A 25,008-nucleotide genomic window follows, 5' to 3' on the forward strand; every position below is an offset into this window, starting at 1 on the left:
TCTCCCACACAATGTAGCGGAATTTGCTTTTAAGCCGAACATGGAGTCGTTCTCCCTTTCAATGAGGCAAATGCTGTCTGCTCTGTGGGTGGTCGCCGGCCGACGTAGATAGGTTGACTCATCCTCTGAAGGGACTAGCCTCCTGGCATGCGGTTTGCCTCTCCTGAACTAAAAGCTTTTGTGACCGTCGTGTCTTGAATGTGTGTGTGTACGCCAGCCTTGGGTATTTCAACTTCGGTGTGCACTTGTTATTTGCATATCGTGTACATGAATTCATACAACATTGACTTCATCTTATTGAGTTGGGTTCGAATGAAGCGTCTTGATGTGCGGAATATGATTGTGAGGGCGGAATATGTAAGCAATGAAAGTCAGGAGACCACGACGTCTTACAACAGTTTCATTGAATTTACCCAATAGTGTTTTCGGATAAATACGTAGTCTTTTTACGAGGTATAGCAACCTGATAAGTTGCTAGCAGTGACACAGAGCTTCTAACGCTACTCTCTGGTTCATTTATACCGGTGAGGTTAGTCACCACCAATTACATAATGTGATTTTACCATTAGTAGTGTTTTGTAAACCACTCAATTTATTTATCTATTTATTTATTTATTTATTTATTTTTTGATGAATTACATTTCCTTAAGATTTCCCTCAGCCCAGCATCTGCTATAGCTTTATGTTCTCATTCTACTTCAGGTCGCTGCAAAGTAGCTACCAAGCTTTTGTTGCAAAAAGCTATTACTTCTGTGTATACTGCTCTATATACGAGTGTCTATAAATCACTGTGATGCTACTGAAGTAATATCACATATGGATGTTGGCAATGAATTATATACAGCAACCTGAAAAAATCAGTCAATTAAGTGTATTGTGAACCTCTTCTTTCGTAGATGAGTTACATATCCTTATTTATCATTCGACTTTATGTCGCTCCTCGTACTTACTCCAAAGTATCTCAAGTATCTCAAGTTACAGGTAGTTTGTGTGGCAACGGAATCGAATATTTTTCCATACAACACACCCTGATGCAGCATTAAGTCGCTACTGACTTAGTGGAGTGTGCAAGTTGTCTCTGGCACCTTATTCCCAGGTTGCAAAGCACTTGTTTACGGCTGATACAGAACTGTGTGGTATAGATCAGTTATTTCGAAGGAAGCATTAAGATCATGATGCAGTCGTAGCCGTTATATTAAGAGCTGCACTATGTACATATTAGAAATCTTAGTGCAAAATGCCGACGTGCGATTTACTTTACGAAAAACAGGTACATCCTTTGGACATACATAACTATACAGCCGTTTTTGCTAACTCTGGCACAGTGTTTGTGACTGCTTATCTCTAATGCAGTGCAGACTGCACACACTATCAATACGTCTACTTACCTTCTATGTCATTCATATCCAAAGTATCATGTAAAGTAAAGTGTACTGCCATCTGTCACACAGCACCACATTTTATTACCGGAACACTTGGAAGATGTAATAAATATACTAAAGAGAGGCTGACTTTTTTACTGCTATAGAACAACTCAGTCACAACAATAGTGCTACAAATGCGTTTTAATACTCGAAATCTTTAATAGGGAATGGTTAAAGTCTGTTCGATACACTAGTTATTTCTCTTAAGAACTGTGGCATAACACTGTTGGAGACAGTCCTAATTCGGTAACATACACTACTGGCGATTAAAATTGCTACACCAAGAAGAAATGCAGATGATAAACGGGTATTCATTGGACAAATATATTATACTAGAACTGACATGTGATTACTTTTTCACGCAATTTGGGTGCGTAGATCCTAACAAATCACTACCCAGAACAACCACCTCTGGCTCTAATAACGGCATTGATACGCCTGGGCATTGAGTCAAACAGAGCTTCGATGGCGTATACAGATACAGCTGCCCATGCAGCTTCAACACGATACCACAGTTAATCAGGAGTAGTGACTGGCGTATTGTGACGAGGCAGTTACTCTGCCACCATTGACCAGACGTTTTCAACTGGGGAGAGATCTCGAGAATGTTCTGGCCAGGGCAGCAGTCGAACATTTTCTGTATCCAAAAAGGGCCCTTACAGGACATGCAACATGCGGTCGTGCATTATCCTCCTGAAATGTAGGGTTTCGCAGGGATCGAATGAAGGGTAGAGCCACGAGTCGTAACCCACCTGAAATGTAATGTCCACTGTTCAAAGTGACGTCAATGCGAACAGGACGTGACCGAGACGTGTAACCAATGGCACCCCATACCATCACACCAGGTGATACGACAGTATGGCGATGACGAATACACGCTTCCAATGTGCGTTCACCGCAGTTTCGCCAAACACGGATGCGACCATCATGATGCCGTAAACAGAACCTGGATTCATCCGAAAAAATGACGTTTTGCCATTCATGCACCCAGGTTCGTCGTTGAGTACACCATCGCAGGTGCTCCTGTCTGTGATGCAGCGTCAAGGGTAACAGCAGCCATGGTCTCCGAGCTGATAGTCCATGCTGCTGCAAACGTCGTCGAACTGTTCGTGCAGATGGTTGTTGTCTTGCAAACATCCCCAACTGTTGACTCAGGGATTGAGACGTGGCTGCACGATCCGTTACAGCAATGCGGATAAGATGCCTGTCATCTCGACTGCTAGTGATACGAGGCCGTTGGGATCCAGCACGGCGTTCCGTATTACCCTCCTGAACCCACCGATTCCATATTCTGCTAACAGTCATTGAATCTCGACCAACGCGAGCAGCAATGTCGCGATACGATAAACCGCAATCGCGAGAGACTAGAATCCGACCTTTATAAAAGTCGGAAACATGATGGTACGCATTACTCCTCCTTACACGAGGCATCACAACAACGTTACACAAGGCAACGCCGGTCAACTGCTGTTTGTGTATGAGAAATCGGTTGGAAACTTTCCTCATGTCAGCACGTTGTAGGTGTCGCCACCGGCGCCGACCTTGTGTGAATGCTCTGAAAAGCTAATCATTTGCATATCACAGCTTCTTCTTCCTGTCGGTTAAATTTCGCGTCTGTAGCACGTCATCTTTGTGTTGTAGCAATTTTAGTGGCCAGTAGTGTATATAAGTGATAGTATTGTGGTGAACTATGTTCACTGTGGAAAAATCTTTCTCCTGCTTTAATATAACACTTTCATGGAACACTTACATCGTTTTTGTTGGAATTTGTTACAAATTTCCACATAGTTTATACGTAAATAATTAAAACTACTGGCCGACAGATCATAGTTTAAAATCTTTTCTTGATCTTCACTGTCTGTATGGTTTACTTACACATCAGTCATCTTGCGGTGTTTTTATTGCCCCAATAGACGATTTACAAAACGCAGCAGTTTTGTAAGCTAAGCCTCCATACCACAGTTGTGAATCGTAGCTTCGATTCTGTTAGTACCGTGTTCTTTAGCCTGGAAAGATGTAAAGGTTTCTAGGAGATGAGTATCAGTTCACTTCACAAAATTGGTAAACTGGTTAACGGTAACTTCGTTCGCTCATGGCTTTGTGATTTGACATGTAAATTTGTGACATATCTTTAGTCTGAGCTCATTCTGTTAAACAGAACAGCACCATTTCTTTGGTAGTCTCCTTCTGGCTGAAAGAGGTTATTATTCGATGTTAAGTAGTCAAATATCACCATTTTGTTAAAAATCCCAGTAAAATCTTGCATTATACCGAAATCCATAAGCTAATAGCAGTCTACACGAATCTTTTGTAGTAGCCCACACAGTGGTCCATTGGAATATCTATTTCATTGTCGACTAGTTCCACTTTATATGGTAATCCATATGATTTTTACATGTCCTCGAAATTCTTTCCAGCACTTCATTGCCTATTTTTTCCAGTTTGACTCTTGCTACCAAAGTATTCCTCCTGTGTAGCACAAATGGAAGTTTCGTCTTGGCATCATGTCTCTAGAATGTATAAGCTTGTCTCTATTTAAATATAGATATGTGGTGTTACCCCTCTCCACTCTCATATCTAGTGCACGCAGCTACTGCTGCGATTCTGATTACACCCTCTGTATACTGCTTTTTGTAAGTGTGGGCTGGTCTCCTTCCAGAATCCTTTAATTGGATCGCAAACAGATGAGATGGGACTGTGTAGCACAGACCTTGCAGGGAATTAAGTGGTGTTTTATAACACTGTAGAAGACTGCCTACACCGACAAATGTTGGTATTTTACAGACCCTTTCCTGAAAATTGTAAGTTTTGACAGTAAATTCATGTTTCTTTAATGTCTGTCAATTTTCTGAAAGAAGTATTCAGATCATGATGTAATCACAGCTATAGTATTAAGAATTGACCTAAGTGTGGTTGATATAGCAAAAGAATGATTGTATTTGAACGATGGTGCATTGTTTTGCACAATGTATAAAACATATCTAATAAGATACTAATATTACTTTAAAAAATCTAGTCTTTTTAGTGTTCTGTATATCAGTCGGTAAAAACGGAATCATTATAGGATAATTTTGTCATCTGTCTGTCTAACTGTCAAATACTAAGCTTACGGTCCCTTGACGGTGTAAAAAATGTAAGTTTCTAAGTCAAGGCACTCTGAAGATACAGCCATTTACGTCACATACTTCAGTGGTGACTCAGGGAAGTGTTGTAGGACCTTTACTTTACACCGCATAGATAAATGACATAGTAAATAGCGTCGGAGGTTCCATGAGGTTTTTCACAGATGCTGCTGTTGTACAGAGGGGACTCACTACATCTGAAAATTGTAGCTAAATGAAGAAAGACCTGCAGAGGATCGCCGCTTCGTGCAGAGAGTGGCAACTCATCCTCATCATAAACAAATGTAATGGATTTCGAATACACAGACCCGTTATTATTTAACTACAAGATTTCAGAACATTCACTGGAAGCAGTTACTGGCATAAAATACCTAGCACGTGTGCACACGAAGCGATTTGAAGTGGAATGATCACATAAAATTAATTGTGGAAAAAGCAGACGCCAAACTGAGATTCAGTGCGAGAATCCTTAAGATATGTAGTCCACGAACAGAGGAAGTAACTGACATAAAACTCATTCGACCAATACTTGAATATTGCTCGTCAGTATGGGATCTGTACGAGATAGGACTGATAGAGGGAATAGAGAAGATCCAAAGAAGGGTAGCTCGTTTCGTTGCAGGGTCATTTGGCAAGAACGAAAGAGTCACAGATATGACCAACGAACTCCAATTGCAGATTGTGCAAGAGAAGCAAGCATTCAGCATCACTGTATGGTTTATTGTTAAAGTGCCTAAAGTGTACGTAACTAGAACAGTCAACAAATATATTGCTTTCTTCTACATACATTTCGCGAAAAGACATGAAGAGACTGTTAGAGAGATTCGAGTGCACAGAGAGGATTACCAGCAATTGTTATTTCATTGAACAATTTGCGAATAGAACAGGGAAGGAGGGATTGGGGGGTCAGTGACAGTGGTGCACAAAGTACCCTCCGCCACACATCATAAGGTGGGCTGTGGGGTATAGACGTATTTTAATACTCGAAAACTCCTCATTAAGTAACATAGTATACTTCTCGTTGAGCTAGAATCATGAAAGCTGACAAGAACCATGGTTCCAAAATGCAAGTAAAGGAAAAACTCCGAGAACAGTTAATTTATAATTATAACATATAAAATTTTTTGCCATTTGTTGTTTATCAGTTTGTCCATCCGTTAAGACCCCTCTTTCTCAGTAAAAGGCAGTGGTATCAAGCTGAAATTCATATCAAACACTAAAATTTATTGTCACTTGGCGATGTAAATAACTGAAGCTTCTTAGTCAATGTAGTCAAAAGATACAGTCATTTACAGTGTGTCACCTATTTTGATACTTGTAAACTTACTCATCAAAACCTATACATGAATTATCTACAAACACAATTAAATTTGTATGAAACCCACAGACTGCAAGTCCTGATCAAACTTCCCTGGATTTTTTAAATTCTAATGTGATCGAAAAGTTTATGTAGATACACAATCAGTGTAGCTCAGTTACAAAGGTAATTGCAGGTGCCTATACAAAACTGAGCATTGTCATTCTAATGTGATGTACTGGTTGAGCCGTTTAGCGTAGCCCTAAGATGCTTTAAGTCCAATCCCTGGTGACATATAGGGAAGGGAAGATCGCCATACGATCATGCAAATTTAAGAAAAATACTATGCCATGCAACAGAAACTTCTTATTGAATAATAACTGATAGGGTGGCCCAAGCAAGCATGAACATACATGTCCTACACTGCACATGACTATACTAATAAAGAGGCTTATCTATCTACAACAGAAACAAGTGGTCACTGTAACAATTTGGTTAATTATTGTAAAGCATCAACATATGAATTATCCACTGTGATATGTATGCTAACATTTAATGAATGAACAAAGGATTGTAATTGTGAAGTATAACCTTGGTACAGTTGAGTGAACACAATAAACGTGTAATCATGAAATAAGTTGCGGATCGTCTGGCAGAAAGTCTTTTACTCTTCCATCTCCCATCAGCAAATGTTTTCTTTGCTCATCTGTCTGCAAATATCTACTTCTTAACCTTCTTCTAATGCAGCCGTTTCTGCCAGTGTAAGTGTGCTGGCGTAAGTTGTCGCCAGCACAACATTCGACAAAGATGTAGCGCGAAGATCGATAGTAGGCGCTTGATCAAGCATGCCTATCACGATAGAGGCCAGAGACACACTGACAAGGAACACGCTACCAACACCCTCTCGACAGCATCTATTTATGCCGCCGCCACTGACCGGAGCGTCTCACTGACTTACAAAGTCATGCAGTTGGCGTCTGCCAGTACACTCGCAGAGCGGGTTTCAATCTTCACAGGGGACGACAGTACATAGCGACAAGATTAGTGACCATAGCAGAACTAGCAGGGAGTTTCTAATAGCCGATATTGTCTGCAGGAGGACTATTACTGATGAGCTTGTACCATAACACATGGATTCTATTAAAGTCAAACATTCTGTTCATGTAAATAAAGAACTGTATTAATCCACATGCGCATTTGTGTTGTAGAAAGAGGATACCAGCCACCTGTAACAACATCCTCTCCCTTGCTTCCTTGTGATACAAGAATCTATAGTGGCGATGAGGACGCTACAGTAAGAATCTCGCTGGCCAATTGCAGCAGACCCTGCAAGTTACAACCAATGATAATTTTATGAATAAATTAAGCACAATCCTATTCACATGGGTTTTGTCATGATTAATCTGTGATGGCTTGGCATGGGGAGGGAGGCAGAAAATCTCTCTCACTCCATGAAAGGTTTCTAACCCTAGTCTGTCAAACAATGTACATGCCGGCACACATGGAAAAGCATATGCCCTACAGAAATAATTTTCTCAATAAGAGCCTGTTGCAAAGATTTTAAACCAATATTCTTTCGTGCCAAGGCCACAGAGTAATGGCGGATCTCATACATTCCTTCTTCTGGCATCTGCACCCGGCTACACATCTTATCCTTCCAAAATGATTTCTTTATCCACCATACAATGGAGTTTTATGACATACCGCCACAAAATGTACAGGACGGTCAGATGGGAAGGCTGTGGGCACGAAGGAATGATTAAAAGAGTTGAAGTAAAAGGTCTTTTATTGACCACTTTTGCCTTATGTAGGGTCACACCGTCAGGCCTAGGGAGGGGAGGGTGAGCCAGAGCATAGAGTTTGGTGAAACATAGTTCGCGAAGCTAACGAAAGTTGGTGTCTGCCAGTCGGGCAAGTTCAAGCGGCATGCCGGCTGTGAAAACTAAGTCCACGGCGCCGCAGCACCGGGAGAAGCGAGATATGTTCACTGCTACAGGGCACGCATCCAAGAGAGAGAGCCTCAGTGGCGGGCGGCCAGGTACATCCAACACACCACGCGGCTGCCTCCGCCCTGATTGGTCAGGACCAGGAAACCCGCGGGGGTGGCAATGAAACTTCCCATAGTATGGCTTGGTCAGCGACACCTGGGTGGCGTTACTTTGTCAGCACACGAGGGAGGCGCGTGATTGAGGTAGCCTTCCTCGGTGCTGACTTCCTGTTGCCAGACCGTGGGACGAGAATATTTATAGGCAGCCGACACTGCCAGCCGCGGCTGGGCCATAACAAGAAAAATAAAGTTACCTTTTTGAAAGCTAATAAAATAAGGTAAAATCCCCTACTGTCTGGCTCATACTTACAAAATTGTTGCAGGGAGTTCATTACTTGTTGCTGGATAGCATGTGCAGATTTGAAGGGGTTATGATATACTTGGTGCACAGTAAGACTTATGGTGTTCAAACTGCTCAGTTGGATCCTTGAAATCAAGTACTTCTGCCCTCACATTCCCGTGCAATCCAGCAGTGGGAAACTGCATATCTGAATGCTCTACAAATATGGATATTGCACAATTAAACCACCCAGCCAAGTTGAGACCCACAATGATGCCTGTTCAAATTCTGTCAGGTGCTGATAATGGTGTCTCACACGTGTACACACCGATTCCATGATGTTCAGTGTTCACTTTAAGAGAAGCCGAAACGATCCATCTCCTCCGTATTAATTTTAGCAAATAGAAGGAACATTTTTTCTAAAACCATTAAACATATTGCTCTGAAATTTGGACTACGTGTTCAGTGAATATTTCTCTGCAAAGTTATAATGCCATGTTAAGAAATATTTATTCGTTTTTGTTTTACAATTTTTTTAAACAGATGCTTATTTTTTTATCTAAAATTTTGCACTTTTTCTTCTATAACTCTTGAATTATACAATATTTTTTACAATTTGTTATAAAAATGAAGGAAAAGAAGTAAAGAATATTGTGTATAAATTTCATTGATATACTGTTAGCAGTTTTTGAGAAAATGTTCCTCAAAGACGAAAATTTTAAAGTTATGGGAAATGGCTTCCAAAGTTTTTTAATGCATTCCTGCCCCATATGATGGATTTTCAGCATCCTCTCCTTTTTCCAGTCTTACTTTCATTTTCACTGGTCTTTTCTTCCCTTTTGCTGCATGTTGTAGGCTTTTGTCTCTTCTTCCTGCACCTCTTAGTCTTTCTTCATCAATTAGGCGCATTGTGGAAATGATATTGTGTCCTGGTTGGAAACCTAAACGTTTCAACACATCACATTTGATAATGTTTCCTTCACTGTATGTTGCCACTGCATCATATACTCTAAAATGCAATGTTTTTGTCGGTACAAACACTCTTTTGGGAATGCTAATCCAAATTAAATTAGTTACGCTTTTATTTGGATTTTGTGTTTTACCATGTAAACACTTTTCTAGTGAACTTGGCTGTGATAAATCTCTGAATATGGGCTTATTTACATCAATTACAGCATTTGGCAAACTGCTTTTATGGGCATATTCCTTTCCTGATTGGTACTTACACCACGAGTCATCACCTGAGGGGCACAGTGCATGTTGTGGGTGCTCATTTGTTGATGCAGTATGAAAAAATAATGCCCACACTGCTCTCCTCATATGCTTGGTTCTTCTTGAATTTTGCCTAATTGCACACCCATAATACCTCTGCAATTTATCAGTTCTTTCATCTGTCAGTCTTCCTCTTCCTCCAAGGGTCTTACCATCACTAAGCTTTTGGGATCCTAATGTCTGCTTTGGTTTGCGCAAGCGAGCTTCCATGTGCTTCTGCACATGTCCAATGCATTCCTGTTTTTTAATGCGAATTTCATTGCCATAAGGTTTGAGTTCCTCTACAGCTTTATATCCTTTAGAATCACCATCTCCTCAATAGTTAGTGTATCATACATTATACCGCTGCTGTCATCTGGAAAAAATTGTTTTCACTCCCTCTACTTCCATCGCTCCACTTGTGACGTGAAAATTTGCTTCACAACTTTCACTACGGTCGTCCTTGGTATTGCCCTTACATCTACAATGTTTTGAGAGAATAGTAACATTAATTACTTTGCAACTGTCTCCACTGGTAGCTCTCTCAACTCCATTTAGAAATTTATGACCTCTACGTTGCCATGATCCATCTAAAGCAACAGATAAATCTGTACAATTAACATTATATGTCACAGCTTCTTCAACTGCTTTCTTTATTGTTACTTGAGCAATAAGTTCAGCAGAAGATCCCACCAATTCATTGTAAAATCCAAACTTGGTTGATGGTTTCAGCAAGTTCATAATTCCACATAACATTGTCCCTGCACCACTGCCCTTACCAGTGCAACGAAAGCCATACACCAGCCTAACATTTATATCATACACCTTCTTTCCACTATTATCGCTACTAGAAATACTGTTAGAATTAGAAAACGAAACTTCTGCAGCACATTTGTTACACTTCAATAACATTTTACATGCCAAACCAATGTGTGAAGTTATTTTCAATTCCAGTCCTCTTTCTTTGAAAACTTGGCATAATACGTTATATTTCAAAATATTAGACAGCAAGGAAATGTTAATTATTTCATTCACATCATTACTGTCACTTTCATAGTTCACAAATTTTTCTTTGAAGTCACAAAGTTTCTTGCTGGAAAAAGTTCTATCACATTCATTTGGAGTAGTTGGTGAAGCAGTCTGAGCAGCATCTCCCTTCGAAATAACAAAATATTTCTTCTTCCACTTATTGTGCCTTTTCTTAAACACTCGATTGCTGAAACGGGGCATATTGAGATCCACAAACCAAATACGTAAAACAGGTATGAGCAAAATTCGCAAATATGCAAAATTGAACAGCTAAACAACACAAAGCAAACTCGGCAAGTCAACACACACGGTATAGCGTTTGTGTTTACCGATATGAACAGTCACTTGTCACAGAGATAAAGCCATACAACGCTGGAAAACAAAACACTGTCTAATTCCGCAAAGATACCCTTCTTGCAGTCAGCGAGCGGCGCCGTCAGAGGTGACACACCAAGTCGCTACAACAGTTTACGCGGCGCATCAACTTTGCAACGATAAAAAACACACCTGGAATTCACTTATAAGGGTGAAACTTCATTTGTTTTATTCAGAAAACTCCAAATAATTTCATAATGAAAAAACCAAAAAACGTTAATTTTGTCATTTTCCTCGTTCCGGCTTCCCTTAACATCTGACTCTATTCAAGCTCCTTATATACCCTATGAGGTCTGGCATCAACACCGAACACGAAAAGCACTAATGCACTCTGGTGGTGGTTCTAGCTGTCGCAAGGAATTGCAGTTCTGTTTACATACTCGGTAATTTTGTGTATGTGTGCGAAGTTAAATTAACATTTGGCCATGTTTTCTAGGTGCCCCACTTTTTTGTCAAACAGTATATATATTTGCTTGTCATGAGAATATGGAAACAAGCTGTAAACTTTTGTGTAAAAATCTTTGGGAAGAACGCATATTCAGGCTAGTGTCAATCAGGCGTTGTCCTACTTTCATATTACTGTTGCAAATGAGGCAAAGCCTGCTAGCCATTGTAGTGAGTGGTTTTGCACTAGCGCTAGGTGTAAGTGGGTATGTTACTGTGTGTTGGGCATTCATTGATGAGCAATATCATGAAGAAAAAATGTATCTGGAAGATGCTCAAACAAGTACCAAAGAACGTGCAAAGACGACTGAGGAGTGAGGTTTCCTTATTGTTAAAACTGGAGGCGTTGGGATCATTTCCACGACACACAAGCTATAATAAGATGTTGGTGAAGTGCTGTTGTGCAGTTAGGGTATCCTCAGATTGTAAATTGACGACTCTAAAACTTCGTACACGCTTAGTTTCTGAATATAGTTATTGCGGTAAACATTAACTTTGGACTTCCACTTAAAATATTTTACCCCAGCGTGAAATCTGTTCTTCTGTCCTGGATACTGGTAAAGATTATGGCCCATTATTATTCTAGTATTTGAAGTGTTTATTTAATGAATCAGATATTATAAACTACCTTGCCTGATTGATTGGTCAAAATTATTCATCAACATCATGCTGCACTGTATCTGGCAGTTGGCACTGATATTATAATTTATTTTAGGCCTCCAATTTGCACTTGGAGCAAAAGTTAGCTTTTCAGAGAAAACAAGCCTGAAACGTGTGTCTCTGCACTGCAGTATACAAAGTATTCACCATAAAAGTGGTGGCCACAGCTCGTGATATTCCCATTTAAGGCAGTTTAGCGTGACATTAACAAGGTCACTGCTTCATTGGGCGAGTTGCAGGTAAAAGTTAGTTTTGGCAAAAGCTTCGCAATAATGTTGTATGAGGGGCGTTCAATAAATAATCCAACACATTTTTTTTCTGAAAACAGGCTTGGCTTTTTTCAGGATTCAAATACACTATATTATTCCCCACTCTTTTGGCTACGAAAACCTATTTTTCAACATAAACTCCATTCAGTGCGACGGCGTTATGCTACCTCACAGTCAGGGTCTGTGTGCCCGCATGACACCACTCTTCTGGTAGACGTCGGAGGCGACGTCTTGCTGCATCATCCATGTACTGCTTCCTGTGGAGTGCATTCTTCATTGGACCAAACAGATGGAAGTCGGAAGGTGCGAGATCCTGGCTGTAGGGCAAAGGAAGAGTAGTCCAGTGCAGTTTTGTGAGCACCTCTCAGGTACACAGCTTGTGTGAGGGCCTGCATTGTCATGGAGAAGGAGAAGTTTGTTTGCATTTTGTAGGGTTTGAGTGTGATACCTTGATTACCTCGAATGAGATTGTCCACACGTTCCAAGACTGCAGCAGTGTGCGACACGTTGGAGATCGCACAGGTTTGCGCGACCTTGTTGCTGTGATGACAGACGCCTCGTCCAACGACTCACCGTGCATTTGTTCATTGCCAGGTCTCCGAAGATATTCTGCAAGCGCCTATGAATATCTGCGATGACATGGTTTTCCGCCAAAAGAATCTCAATTACAGCTTTCTGCTTGGCACGCACATCCATTACAGACGCCATTTTATGCGCTACGTATAGCGCAGCCACATGTTGGAACTTCATGAAACTACGAGGTGTGGCTAGAAAAAAACCGGACTAGTACTGGTGAAACAATAAAACGAATGCAATAAGGCTGAAAGTCGCGTGGCCTGTCACGTGACTCTCGCTCCGCCTACTGCTCGAGTTTCATCTGCCTCCTGCACTCAGTCTGCCCGTGGCGTCTGTTTTAAGTAGTTGACGTTTTGTCTGTGCGTCGGAAAATGTTGAGTGTACAGAAAGAACAGCGTGTTAACATCAAATTTTGTTTCAAACTAGGAAAATCTGCAAGTGAAACGTTCTTAATGTTACAACAAGTGTACAGCGATGATTGTTTATCGCTAACACAAGTGTTTGAGTGGTTTAAACGATTTAAAGATGGCCGCGAAGACGCCAGTGATGACACTCGCACTGGCAGACCATTGTCAGCAAAAACTGATGCAAACATTGAAAAAATCGGTAAACTTGTTCGACAAGATCGCCGTTTAACAATCAGAGCAGTGTCTGAGCTAACAGGAGTTGACAAGGAAAGTGTCGAACAAGTTTACCGATTTTTTCAATGTTTGCATCAGTTTTTGCTGACAATGGTCTGCCAGTGCGAGTGTCATCACTGGTGTCTTCGCGGCCATCTTTAAATCGTTTAAACCACTCAAACACTTGTGTTCGCGATAAACAATCATCGCCGTACACTTGTTGTAACATTACAAACGTTTCACTTGCAGATTTTCCTAGTTGGAAACAAAATTTGATGTTAACACGCTGTTCTTTCTGTACACTCAACATTTTCCGACGCACAGACAAAACGTCAACTACTTAAAACAGACGCCACGGGCAGACTGAGTGCAGGAGGCAGATGAAACTCGAGCAGTAGGCGGAGCGAGAGTCACGTGACAGGCCACGCGACTTTCAGCCTTATTGCATTCGTTTTATTGTTTCACCAGTACTAGTCCGGTTTTTTTCTAGCCACACCTCGTATATGGCTGAAGCTGGAATATTCCACAATGTCTCACAACAACTTACGCGTTTTTTCAATCGAAACTGACCGACAAAAAATGTGTAGCACTAATTATTGAATGCCCTCGTATATTACTTAAAGCTACTTACAGAAATCGTCCGCTAAATGTTGACATGCAAAGCGTAGTCTCCATTAACCCAAGGAATAAAATGGCGTAGGATCATGTGAAGGGGCTGAACACGGAACGGGACAGATTGTTCTTTCAATCCGTCTTTGAGGGAACCCCTGAAATAGGTGCTCACTAGCACAAGCATAAGGTATTCAAAATGGTTCAAATGGCTCTGAGCACTATGGGACTTAACCTCTAAGGTCATCAGTCCCCTAGAACTTAGAACTACTTAAACCTAACTAACCTAAGGACATCACACACAGCCATGCCCGAGACAGGATTCGAACCTGCGACCGTAGCGGTAGCGCGGTTTCAGACTGTAGCGCCTAGAACCGCTCGGCCATCCCGGCCGGCGCATAAGGTGTACAGTGTCAGCAGGGCTCCATTATATTGGAATGACACGCATGAAGAAAGATCATGTGCTGTATATTCTAACAGTTTCGAGAATATGCGCCTCAGAAGGATAGTATAAAGAGGGACCTTCGAGGGGGGAGGATGCTGGTATGGCCCTGTTAAGCAAACGAAGACTAGAAATTCAAAAGGGGTTAGCCAAATTTTTGTGAAAAACGAGATTTTGCTGTCGATAGGAGGTAGGTGTCAAGCCCATTGCCTGGCGAGAGGTGCTATGTCCGTGCGGTTTCAGACTGTAGCGCCTAGAACCGCTCGGCCACCCCGGCCGGCGCATAAGGTGTACAGTGTCAGCAGGGCTCCATTATATTGGAATGACACGCATGAAGAAAGATCATGTGCTGTATATTCTAACAGTTTCGAGAATATGCGCCTCAGAAGGATAGTATAAAGAGGGACCTTCGAGGGGGGGGGGGGGGGGGGGATCCTGGTATGGCCCTGTTAAGCAAACGAAGACTAAAAATTCAAAAGGGGTTAGCCAAATTTTTGTGAAAAACGAGATTTTGCTGTCGATAGGAGGTAGGTGTCAAGCCCATTGCCTGGCGAGAGGTGCTATGTCCGTACATACTCCCGTTACCTTTCTATGGCCGTTCGTAGATGGCGTTCAATCCATGAGGAATGTCGATATGCTCTGAGTCCACGTTCTACCACTAGCGCTCTGCTGTTGATCAGTCGACATTTGTTAATGAAGATGGCTGATCTTATGATGCATTGTGCGTCTGAATACTGTGATGGTCCAAAAGCAATGAGGAGTCAATGTGAAAGTGTAAGTAAGAGAGTGATGCAGGAGAAAGGCAGAGTGTCTGATTCATCGTACAAGACAAGAAAAGAAAAAGAAAAACCTCCCAAACAACAGCCAAGCACACAGGTATGTTGTCAGTACATTAAACGTTAATGCTTCACAATAAGAGTATCTACGTGAGACTCTTATGAATGAAATCAAGTAACAGTGAAACGCCCCTTAGAAAATTTTGTAAATGACGGTGCTGGAAAACCTATTACGTTATTTGATTTTCAAACAGCTGAGCAAAACTCTATGTACTCAAACAGTTTTCTCTTTACATATTCTGATCATCACTAAACTGACACACAATATTTTTTTTTAGCGCAACGCAGTCTGACTATCAATAATCCCTACAAAAGAATGGCCCTGACTAACAATAATCTATACCTTTCGTGAATCACTTACCTCACAAAAATCTTCGTTACTCAAACTACTGCAATACAGCGAGCGCAAAACCTGCCACCTAAATAAAAGATTCTAACTACTGAAGGCACTAACTACTGATAGGCATAGTTAGCAAATGAAAGATTTTGATGGAGAACAACCACTGTATTTACGTTAATAGTGTTCAAAAGTCATAATATATATAGCAGTTCATGACATCCAGTCTTACAAATTTCCTTTTTCTGACGGACACACGTCCAGATCGTCCGCTCTCAAAACTCTGCCATCTCTCTCCCCACATCCACCACTGCTGGCGGCTCACCTCCAACTGCGCAACGCTACGCGCTGTTCACATCCCACTGCGAAACACTACAATAGCGAATATTCCAACAATGCCAGCCAGCCACAGACTGCACACAGCACAGTCAGTAATTTTCATACAGAGCGCTACGTGGCGTTACCAACATAAAAACGTAAACAGCCTACTTACAACAGTATTGTAATACTATAATGTGTCACAATATTTGTTTTCAGGTTACCGACAAATGTACAGGGTGATTCAAAAAGAATACCACAACTTTAAAAATGTGTATTTAATGAAAGAAACATAATATAACCTTCTGTTATACATCATTACAAAGAGTATTTAAAAAGGTTTTTTTTCACTCAAAAACAAGTTCAGAGATGTTCAATATGGCCCCCTCCAGACACACGAGCAATATCAACCCGATACTCCAACTCGTTCCACACTCTCTGTAGCATATCAGGCGTAACAGTTTGGATAGCTGCTGTTATTTCTCGTTTCAAATCATCAATGGTGGCTGGGAGAGGTGGCCGAAACACCATATCCTTAACATACCCCCATAAGAAAAAATCGCAGGGGGTAAGATCAGGGCTTCTTGGAGGCCAGTGATGAAGTGCTCTGTCACGGGCTGCCTGGCGGCCGATCCATCGCCTCGGGTAGTTGACGTTCAGCTTTCATAACTAACCTTTTTCGTAGGACTCTCCATACAGTTGATTGTGGAATTTGCAGCTCTCTGTTAGCTCTGCGAGTCGATTTTCCTGGGCTGCGAACAAATGCTTGCTGGATGCGTGCTACATTTTCATCACTCGTTGTCGGCCATCCAGAACTTTTCCCTTTGCACAAACACCCATTCTCTGTAAACTGTTTATACCAACGTTTAATACACCACCTATCAGGAGGTTTAACACCATACTTCGTTCGAAATGCACGCTGAACAACTGTCGTCGATTCACTTCTGCTGTACTCAATAACACAAAAAGCTTTCTGTTGAGCGGTCGCCGTCTTAGCATCAACTGACGCTGACACCTAGTCAACAGCGCCTCAAGCGAACAAATGTACAACTAAATGAAACTTTATAGCTCCCTTAATTCGCCGACAGATAGTGCTTAGCTCTGCCTTTTGTCGTTGCAGAGTTTTAAATTCCTAAAGTTGTGGTATTCTTTTTGAATCACCCTGTATTATTGTCAATCCTTTTGAGCGAACATAGCACGAACTTGTTTACTACGTTCTACCAGCAAAATTAGCAGGCACAACGTACGTTCTTAATGAGGCTCATGGACGTTATTCCAGTACAACGTCGGCGAAATGGAAAGTACGCAGATTCCACGGAAAGTAGCCGCCAGTGTAAACTGAATTTCGTAGTTCCTGCACGTGAGGGTGCAATAAACAGGAATGTAAGAATACCTTTATGGATGATTTCGTTATTTCAAAGAAAAAAAGTAGAGATCATAGCACGGAAGAAAAAGATCGGCGATAATGTTTTCAAAGACCATAGAGGTGGAGCATTTAATAGAAAATTCGCAGATGAAGGTCAGCAGATTGGGCAGCTCTCGGGCCCACATTCACATGTTGCCTAGAGATGTGAGTCACTACAACAGAAAGCGCACAACGAAGGACTACTTAAGCCCCGATCTCAATATTAACTTATAAATTTTACAGGAAAGTTTTCCTTGTGGATGTTTAGCACGTATGTTTCAGAAAGCCACTATCAGATACAAGCAAAACATGTGACTGTTTAGTTCTAGAATGTAAGACAAACCACTAGGCTGCTGTCAAAGCTAAGAAAGAACTCGAATTGAACCACCGCAAAGGCGAAAGGGCCGCATCACACTTAAGAACTGATGCACTTGTTGCAGCGTTACCAAACAGTGATACTTGCACGATATACATAGATCTCCAACAGGTTATGTTCGTACCTTTCCTTAAGCAGCAACTCTCATGTTACAATTTCGGTGTAGATATGTATGACACTGGTGATACCACAATGTGTATGTGGAATGAGACGGAAGGTGGTAGGGGAGCCAATGAAATCGCATCCTGTTTATTTGCATTTCTGAATCAAGTAGCTAGTATCATAATGAATAAAAAACTGTGTGTATGCAGTGACAACTGCTATGGACAAAATAAACACCAAATTCTTCTATTCATGTTCAAGCTTCTAAAGTGTTGTGATATGTTTGAATATGCTGATCATAAATATCTCATATCTGGATATAGCTGTCTGGAATGTGATCGAGATTTTGCAATCACTGAAAAGAGAAAGAAGACAGTGAAATATTTCGTTGCGGGTGAGTTCATCACCTCATCCAAAGCCATTCAAAGTTCTGGAAATACATGACTCGCCCTTTCTTGACTTTTACACAGCAGCAGAAAACTTGATCGCCACCAACAATTCTTGATATCAACTGCATCGTGGATTCAATTATCTGCCCCTGGAGAGGTCAAAATACGAAGAACCTTTGACGAGCAAGAGGAGCGGACAACATTCAGTGTCCTCAAGAACGGCAAATCAGTCTCTGATTTCCAAAATCTGGAACTAAAGCAAGTTGACAACCGCCAGTGCTTATCGCGAGAGAAGAAGAAGGACCTGCTAAGTGTGATATCATATTTACCAGAAGAGCACAGCAAAATTTGTGGTTAAATGCGTGTAAAATGTCACAATATGGTCTTTGGTACTCTTATTCCGCCTCGTCTTGCTAATGTAATCATTGCAGAAACAACACAAAAACAATGAACTTAGCCCTTTTCTAAATTGTCGTTATCTTTGTGATACTACGGGCGGACTAGTTGTTCTCTGAGTTACTTACCAGATCACATCTTCCTTCAGTCTGACTTACTAACGTATTATTTGTATCAAAGCATTCCCCTTTCAATATCTCGAAAAGTCATTTTGGTACTTAGTCCCTTTTGAATTTCTAGTCTTCAGTCATTCACTATGTCTTCCTAGATTTTCATTGAAACTCTGCGGGGGCAGACAGTTCTTCTCTATTATAGAGTACGAATTCGCAACGGTCCCTGGATGATTATTGTGACTACTGAGCGCTCCATCTCTGTTAACACAGATGCGTAACCAAGAAAATGATTGACCACATTGCACTACTACACGGATTGCAAGAAACGGAGTCAACTGGAGCTAAACTTACTCGCACCATGCCGTATCGAGAAGGGGAAAGCGTGGCGGGGGTAGAGATGCGAAAACTGGTAAAAAAAGACGATTTAAGAATTAATTGGGAAAAGTTCTTAAGTTCTGCCTACAAGCAGAATCATACAATTAGGAATTTATTTGCTACAAGGTGCAGTTTTCGTCAATATGGCACATTTGAGACATACACAAATCAAAAAAGTTTTGCATCACCTCGGTTCCGAGAGTTTCGGTACCTCTACAGAAAACTGGAATAGAGATCAACATAAAAATCATTTCCGCCTTTTTTTATTGCTCATGAAAGCCACACATTGCAAGTTGTACCACCACACAGCGAAACCTTCAGAGGTGGTGGTCCAGATAGCCGTACACACCGGTACCTCTAATACCCAGTAGCACGTCCTCTTGCACTGATGCATGCCTATATTCGTCGTGGCATGCTATCCACAAGTTCATCAAGGCACTATTGGTCCAGATTGTCCCACACCTCAACGGCAGTTCGGCGTAGATCCCTCAGAGTCGTTGGTGGGTCGCGTTGTGCATAAACAGCCCTTTTCAATCTATACCAGGCATGTTCGATAGGGTTCATGTCTGGAAAACATGCTGGCCACTGTAGTCGAGCGATGTAGTTATCCTGAACGAAGTCATCCACAAGATGTACACGATGGGGGCGCGCATTGTAGTCCATGAAGACGAATGCCTCGCCAATATGCTGCGGATAAGGTTGCACTATCGGTCGGAGGATGGTATTCACGTATCACACAGCCGTTACGGCGCCTTCCATGACCACCAGGGGCTTATATCGGCCCCACATAATGCCACCCCAAAACAACAGGGAACCTCCACCTTGCTGCACTCATTGGACAGTGTGTTGGTTCAAATGGCTCTGAGCACTATGCGACTTAATTTCTGAGGTCATCAGTCGCCTAGAACTTAGAACTAATTAAACTTAATTAACCTAAGGACATCACACACATCCATGCCCGAGGCAGGACTCGAACCTGCGACCGTAGCAGTCGCTCTGTTCCAGACTGTAGCGCCTAGAACCGCACGGCCACTCCGGCCGACGGATGGACATCGCCATGGACGTCGGGAGTGAAGTTGCGCATCATACAGCCTATTGCGCACAGTTTGAGTCGTAGCACGCCGTCCTGTGGCTGCACGAAAAGCATTATTCAACAAGGTGGCGTTGCTGTCAGGGTTCCTCCGAGCCATAATCCGCAGGTAGCGGTCATTCACTGCAGTAGTAGCCCTTGGGCGGCCTGAGCGAGGCATTTCATCGACAATACCTGTCTCTCTGTATCCCCTCCATGTGCGATCAACATTGCTTTGGTTCACTCCGAGAAGCCTGGACACTTCCCTCGTCGAGAGCCCTTCCTGGCACAAAGTAACAATGCGGACGCGATCGAACCGCGGTATTGACCGTTTAGGCATGGTAGAACTGCAGACAACACGAGCCGTGTGCCTCCTTCTTGGTGGAATGACTGGGACTGATCGGCTGTCGGACCCCCTCCATCTAATAGGCGGTGCTCATGCATGGTTGTTTACATCTTTGGGCAGGTTTAGTGATATCTCTGAACAATCAAAGGGACTGTTTCTGTGATACAGTTTCCACAGTCAGCGTTCAGGAGCTCTGAGAACCGTGGTGATGCAAAACTGTTTTTGATGTGCGTATTTTACATTCATCCTTAATTTTTATGCAACTTATTTACAAAATTATGAAATTTGTTAGATCTGCATAGAAAAAATTGCTGAAACGTGTTTTACAGAAATGAGGGTGGGTGTGGAAATAGGAGGCGCAGCTTTGGCAGTTCTGACATGCAGCTTCTGTGAATGGTAGTGACGTAGCTATTGTTAGTCCATATTACTTTCCACACAGTACTGCGTACCACACCCATATCATTTGTATACTAGCAAAGCACGAACTGAAACAGTTATCGTTATTACTTCTAGTATTGCTATAACGGTTCCGCACGTGGCAACTCGCATGTAGAGAGCACAGTACCTTCGAGTAGCGGAACTTCAGGAACCTCGTGTACTGGTACTCTCCACCCCCAGCTGAGTCGTAGTACTCGAAGGCTGTGTAGTAGACGTCTGAGGCGTTGTACTGTCCGTAGGCGATTCGTCGGCCGTCCGGGGACCACAGCAGCATGTTTGCCCTGCCCACCGTGTTTGAGGCAGACTGCGACACTAGAACATGATTCTGTCATCAGACAAAAGTGTTGCCAGGAAACGAAAACCATCTAGCAATGTGAGGTGCACAGTATAGTGGTAATGAAAACAGAAGTGTCACACTACGACTGCACACAAACATCATATCAGTGTAATCCCAGACGAAACAGTAGAAGTAAAATATTGTCCTATTTCTTCTTCAACTCAATATTCTACCCTTACTGCCAAAATCACACTTAGATGTTTTTCAGATGGCTAAACACTGTTGAAAGGCGAAGTTAGTTACCTTCAAAAGGGCTTCTGCTATTTTCTTTCGTTGCCTCCCCTTGGGGCTCTTTCGCAAAACGTTTCCTTGCAATACATTTGTCGAAAAATTGTTGGGTCTAAATAAATATCCAACAAAATGTCCAAAAAATATCGTTTTCCTTTTCTGGATAGTTGCTATGAGGTTTCTTTGCTCACTGATCGCTTTCAAAACATCTTCATCGGCTTTTCTTTCTGTCCAGACGGTTCTCATTACTCTTCTCCAAAGCCACATTTCCATCGCTTCCAAGCGTTTTCTAATCATTTTCAGCAATGTCGAGCTTTCACTCCCGATGAACCACTTGATAATACACTCCTGGAAATGGAAAAAAGAACACATTGACACCGGTGTGTCAGACCCACCATACTTGCTCCGGACACTGCGAGAGGGCTGTACAAGCAATGATCACACGCACGGCACAGCGGACACACCAGGAACCGCGGTGTTGGCCGTCGAATGGCGCTAGCTGCGCAGCATTTGTGCACCGCCGCCGTCAGTGTAAGCCAGTTTGCCGTGGCATGCGGAGCTCCATCGCAGTCTTTAACACTGGTAGCATGCCGCGACAGCGTGGACGTGAACCGTATGTGCAGTTGACGGACTTTGAGCGAGGGCGTATAGTGGGCATGCGGGAGGCCGGGTGGACGTACCGCCGAATTGCTCAACACGTGGGGCGTGAGGTCTCCACAGTACATCGATGTTGTCGCCAGTGGTCGGCGGAAGGTGCACGTGCCCGTCGACCTGGGACCGGACCGCAGCGACGCACGGATGCACGCCAAGACCGTAGGATCCTACGCAGTGCCGTAGGGGACCGCACCGCCACTTCCCAGCAAATTAGGGACACTGTTGCTCCTGGGGTATCGGCGAGGACCATTCGCAACCGTCTCCATGAAGCTGGGCTACGGTCCCGCACACCGTTAGGCCGTCTTCCGCTCACGCCCCAACATCGTGCAGCCCGCCTCCAGTGGTGTCGCGACAGGCGTGAATGGAGGGACGAATGGAGACGTGTCGTCTTCAGCGATGAGAGTCGCTTCTACCTTGGTGCCAATGATGGTCGTATGCGTGTTTGGCGCCGTGCAGGTGAGCGCCACAATCAGGACTGCATACGACCGAGGCACACAGGGCCAACACCCGGCATCATGGTGTGGGGAGCGATCTCCTACACTGGCCGTACACCACTGGTGATAGTCGAGGGGACACTGAATAGTGCACGGTACATCCAAACCGTCATCGAACCCATCGTTCTACCATTCCTAGACCGGCAAGGGAACTTGCTGTTCCAACAGGACAATGCACATCCGCATGTATCCCGTGCCACCCAACGTGCTCTAGAAGGTGTAAGTCAACTACCCTGGCCAGCAAGATCTCCGGATCTGTCCCCCATTGAGCATGTTTGGGACTGGATGAAACGTCGTCTCACGCGGTCTGCACGTCCAGCACGAACGCTGGTCCAACTGAGGCGCCAGGTGGAAATGGCATGGCAAGCCGTTCCACAGGACTACATCCAGCATCTCTACGATCGTCTCCATGGGAGAATAGCAGCCTGCATTGCTGCGAAAGGTGGATATACACTGTACTAGTGCCGACATTGTGCATGCTCTGTTGCCTGTGTCTATGTGCCTGTGGTTCTGTCAGTGTGATCATGTGATGTATCTGACCCCAGGAATGTGTCAATAAAGTTTCCCCTTCCTGGGACAATGAATTCACGGTGTTCTTATTTCCATTTCCAGGAGTGTACTTTTATTGTGCATATATTAACGCACTACTATTCTCAAATGTTATGCATTGAATAGGAATTCTGCACACTAAAACTCCAGGTGTTTTTTCTGTTAATATGTTCAGAGGTTTTCTTTTAATGAAAAGGTTATACGGTGACAACGATCATCTTTGTCTGATACCTTGTCTAATTTTAGCTTCCCGTTGCTCTCGGTTTATCTCTATCTTCAAAAACTGGTTTTCATGTATTGTTTAACATTATTCTCCTATCTTTCCTGTCAAAGCGCGCATCTTCAATCTTATGAAGATTTTTTAATGTTATTTCTAAAGCAATGGATGCTATTTGAATATCCCTATTCAATTCTAATATTCTTACTAGCAAGCTCTGCAGTCCTATTACGGCTCCTCGTGTCTCTGTTTTTGGTCTAACACCCAAATGAGTCTTTTCAAGTTCTAATTCTATTTTGCATAGTATCTTACTCTTTATAATGGATGAGGGTATTTTTGCTGCTTGTGAAATGGAGTTTATTGTTTTGCTGTTTTGGAGCAGTACGTTGTATCCCCATTTTTATGAAAGTGATTTTCTTAACTTGACCACTCGGATAGTCGAGCGCATTGGCAGGCCGCTTCAGGGATTCGGGGAGATGCGCGAACCTTGGATCGAATCCACCGGGCAGATTAGCTCTTAACCACATTCATGGAGTAATTTATTGCCCCATCGGTCACTATTTTCTTTACAATTCCGTTCCTATTACAACGTTACCACATTACTTCTATGTAATCTGTTTACCGGCTATGCTTTTGTACTATGTTCTAAATGTCAAAAACAAGTGTGCAAAATGTTTTCGGTTGACGAAAATATAAGTATTGACTTTAATGAACGAAAATGAGTGCTTAATTGATTTGTATATGTACCTAGTCATTTTTTGTATTGAAGGTATTGTTTATTTCTTTCTTTGTACTTTACTTAATTGATCGTTAATTGATCTCAGAACATGTTTCTGAACATTGTTGAAGTAGATTTTCTTTGGTTTTTAAGTTGATTATAATTACGGGCCGGTATAGATTTTCATTGTCATCTTTTCTTTATATAACTTATGGTTGTTCGTCTTCGTAACTGCGAATACATTTCGTATATTATAAAAACCCTGTTTAGGAGGTCATTGTTAATGTAAGAAATTTAACTGTTGGTTGGGTTACTTTTCCGTTTTTAATAAAAATTTATTTTTCATTAATAGAAGCCTTTCTTTTATTGATTCTTTAAGAACTGTTTAGAGAAACATAGACGTAAACAATTTTCAAAAGGTTTTTCTTTTTGGAGTAGAAAACTAGCCCACAAAGCTACTGACGTCAGTCTAAGTAGCGAGGGTTAACGACGAAAGTTGGTGTGGTGTGCCGGCCAGTCTGGATGTGGTTTTTGGAGCTTTCCTACGTCCCACTAGGTGAGTACCAGATTGGTACAAACATTCCACCTCAGTTACATGATTCGCAGCCATCCAAAAAACATTTGCACACTTTCGCATGGAACAACATTAGACGCAGGCAGCTGGGGTTGCATAAATTCCGTCCCAGGGTGGCGGTAAGGGATCGCGACAGGAAGGGCATGTGGCCATCCTCTGTCAATAGCTTTGCCAAATCCGACAATTAACATGCCCACCTCGTGAAGATACGAGATAGAGGCCAGGAACAAGAAGAAAGAAGGCGTATTTTCTAAATTTCTTGAAAACCATCTGTTGACCACCAGACGTGTAA

General features: G+C 42.5%; 1 protein-coding gene across 1 annotated transcript in view; it reads right to left on the reverse strand.

Moving 5' to 3' along the window:
- Window positions 1-25,008, reverse strand: part of LOC126262528 (venom dipeptidyl peptidase 4-like) — a 272,420-nt gene that overhangs the window by 150,578 nt on the left and 96,834 nt on the right. Inside the window, exon 7 of the mRNA XM_049959201.1 lies at window positions 21,073-21,257. Within this exon, the coding sequence (XP_049815158.1) occupies window positions 21,073-21,257 (185 nt within the window). The remainder of the gene's footprint in view (window positions 1-21,072; window positions 21,258-25,008) is intronic.

The sequence above is a fragment of the Schistocerca nitens genome, chromosome 6, assembly GCF_023898315.1.
Source record: "Schistocerca nitens isolate TAMUIC-IGC-003100 chromosome 6, iqSchNite1.1, whole genome shotgun sequence".
In the NCBI taxonomy this organism is placed as follows: Eukaryota; Metazoa; Arthropoda; class Insecta; order Orthoptera; family Acrididae; genus Schistocerca; species Schistocerca nitens.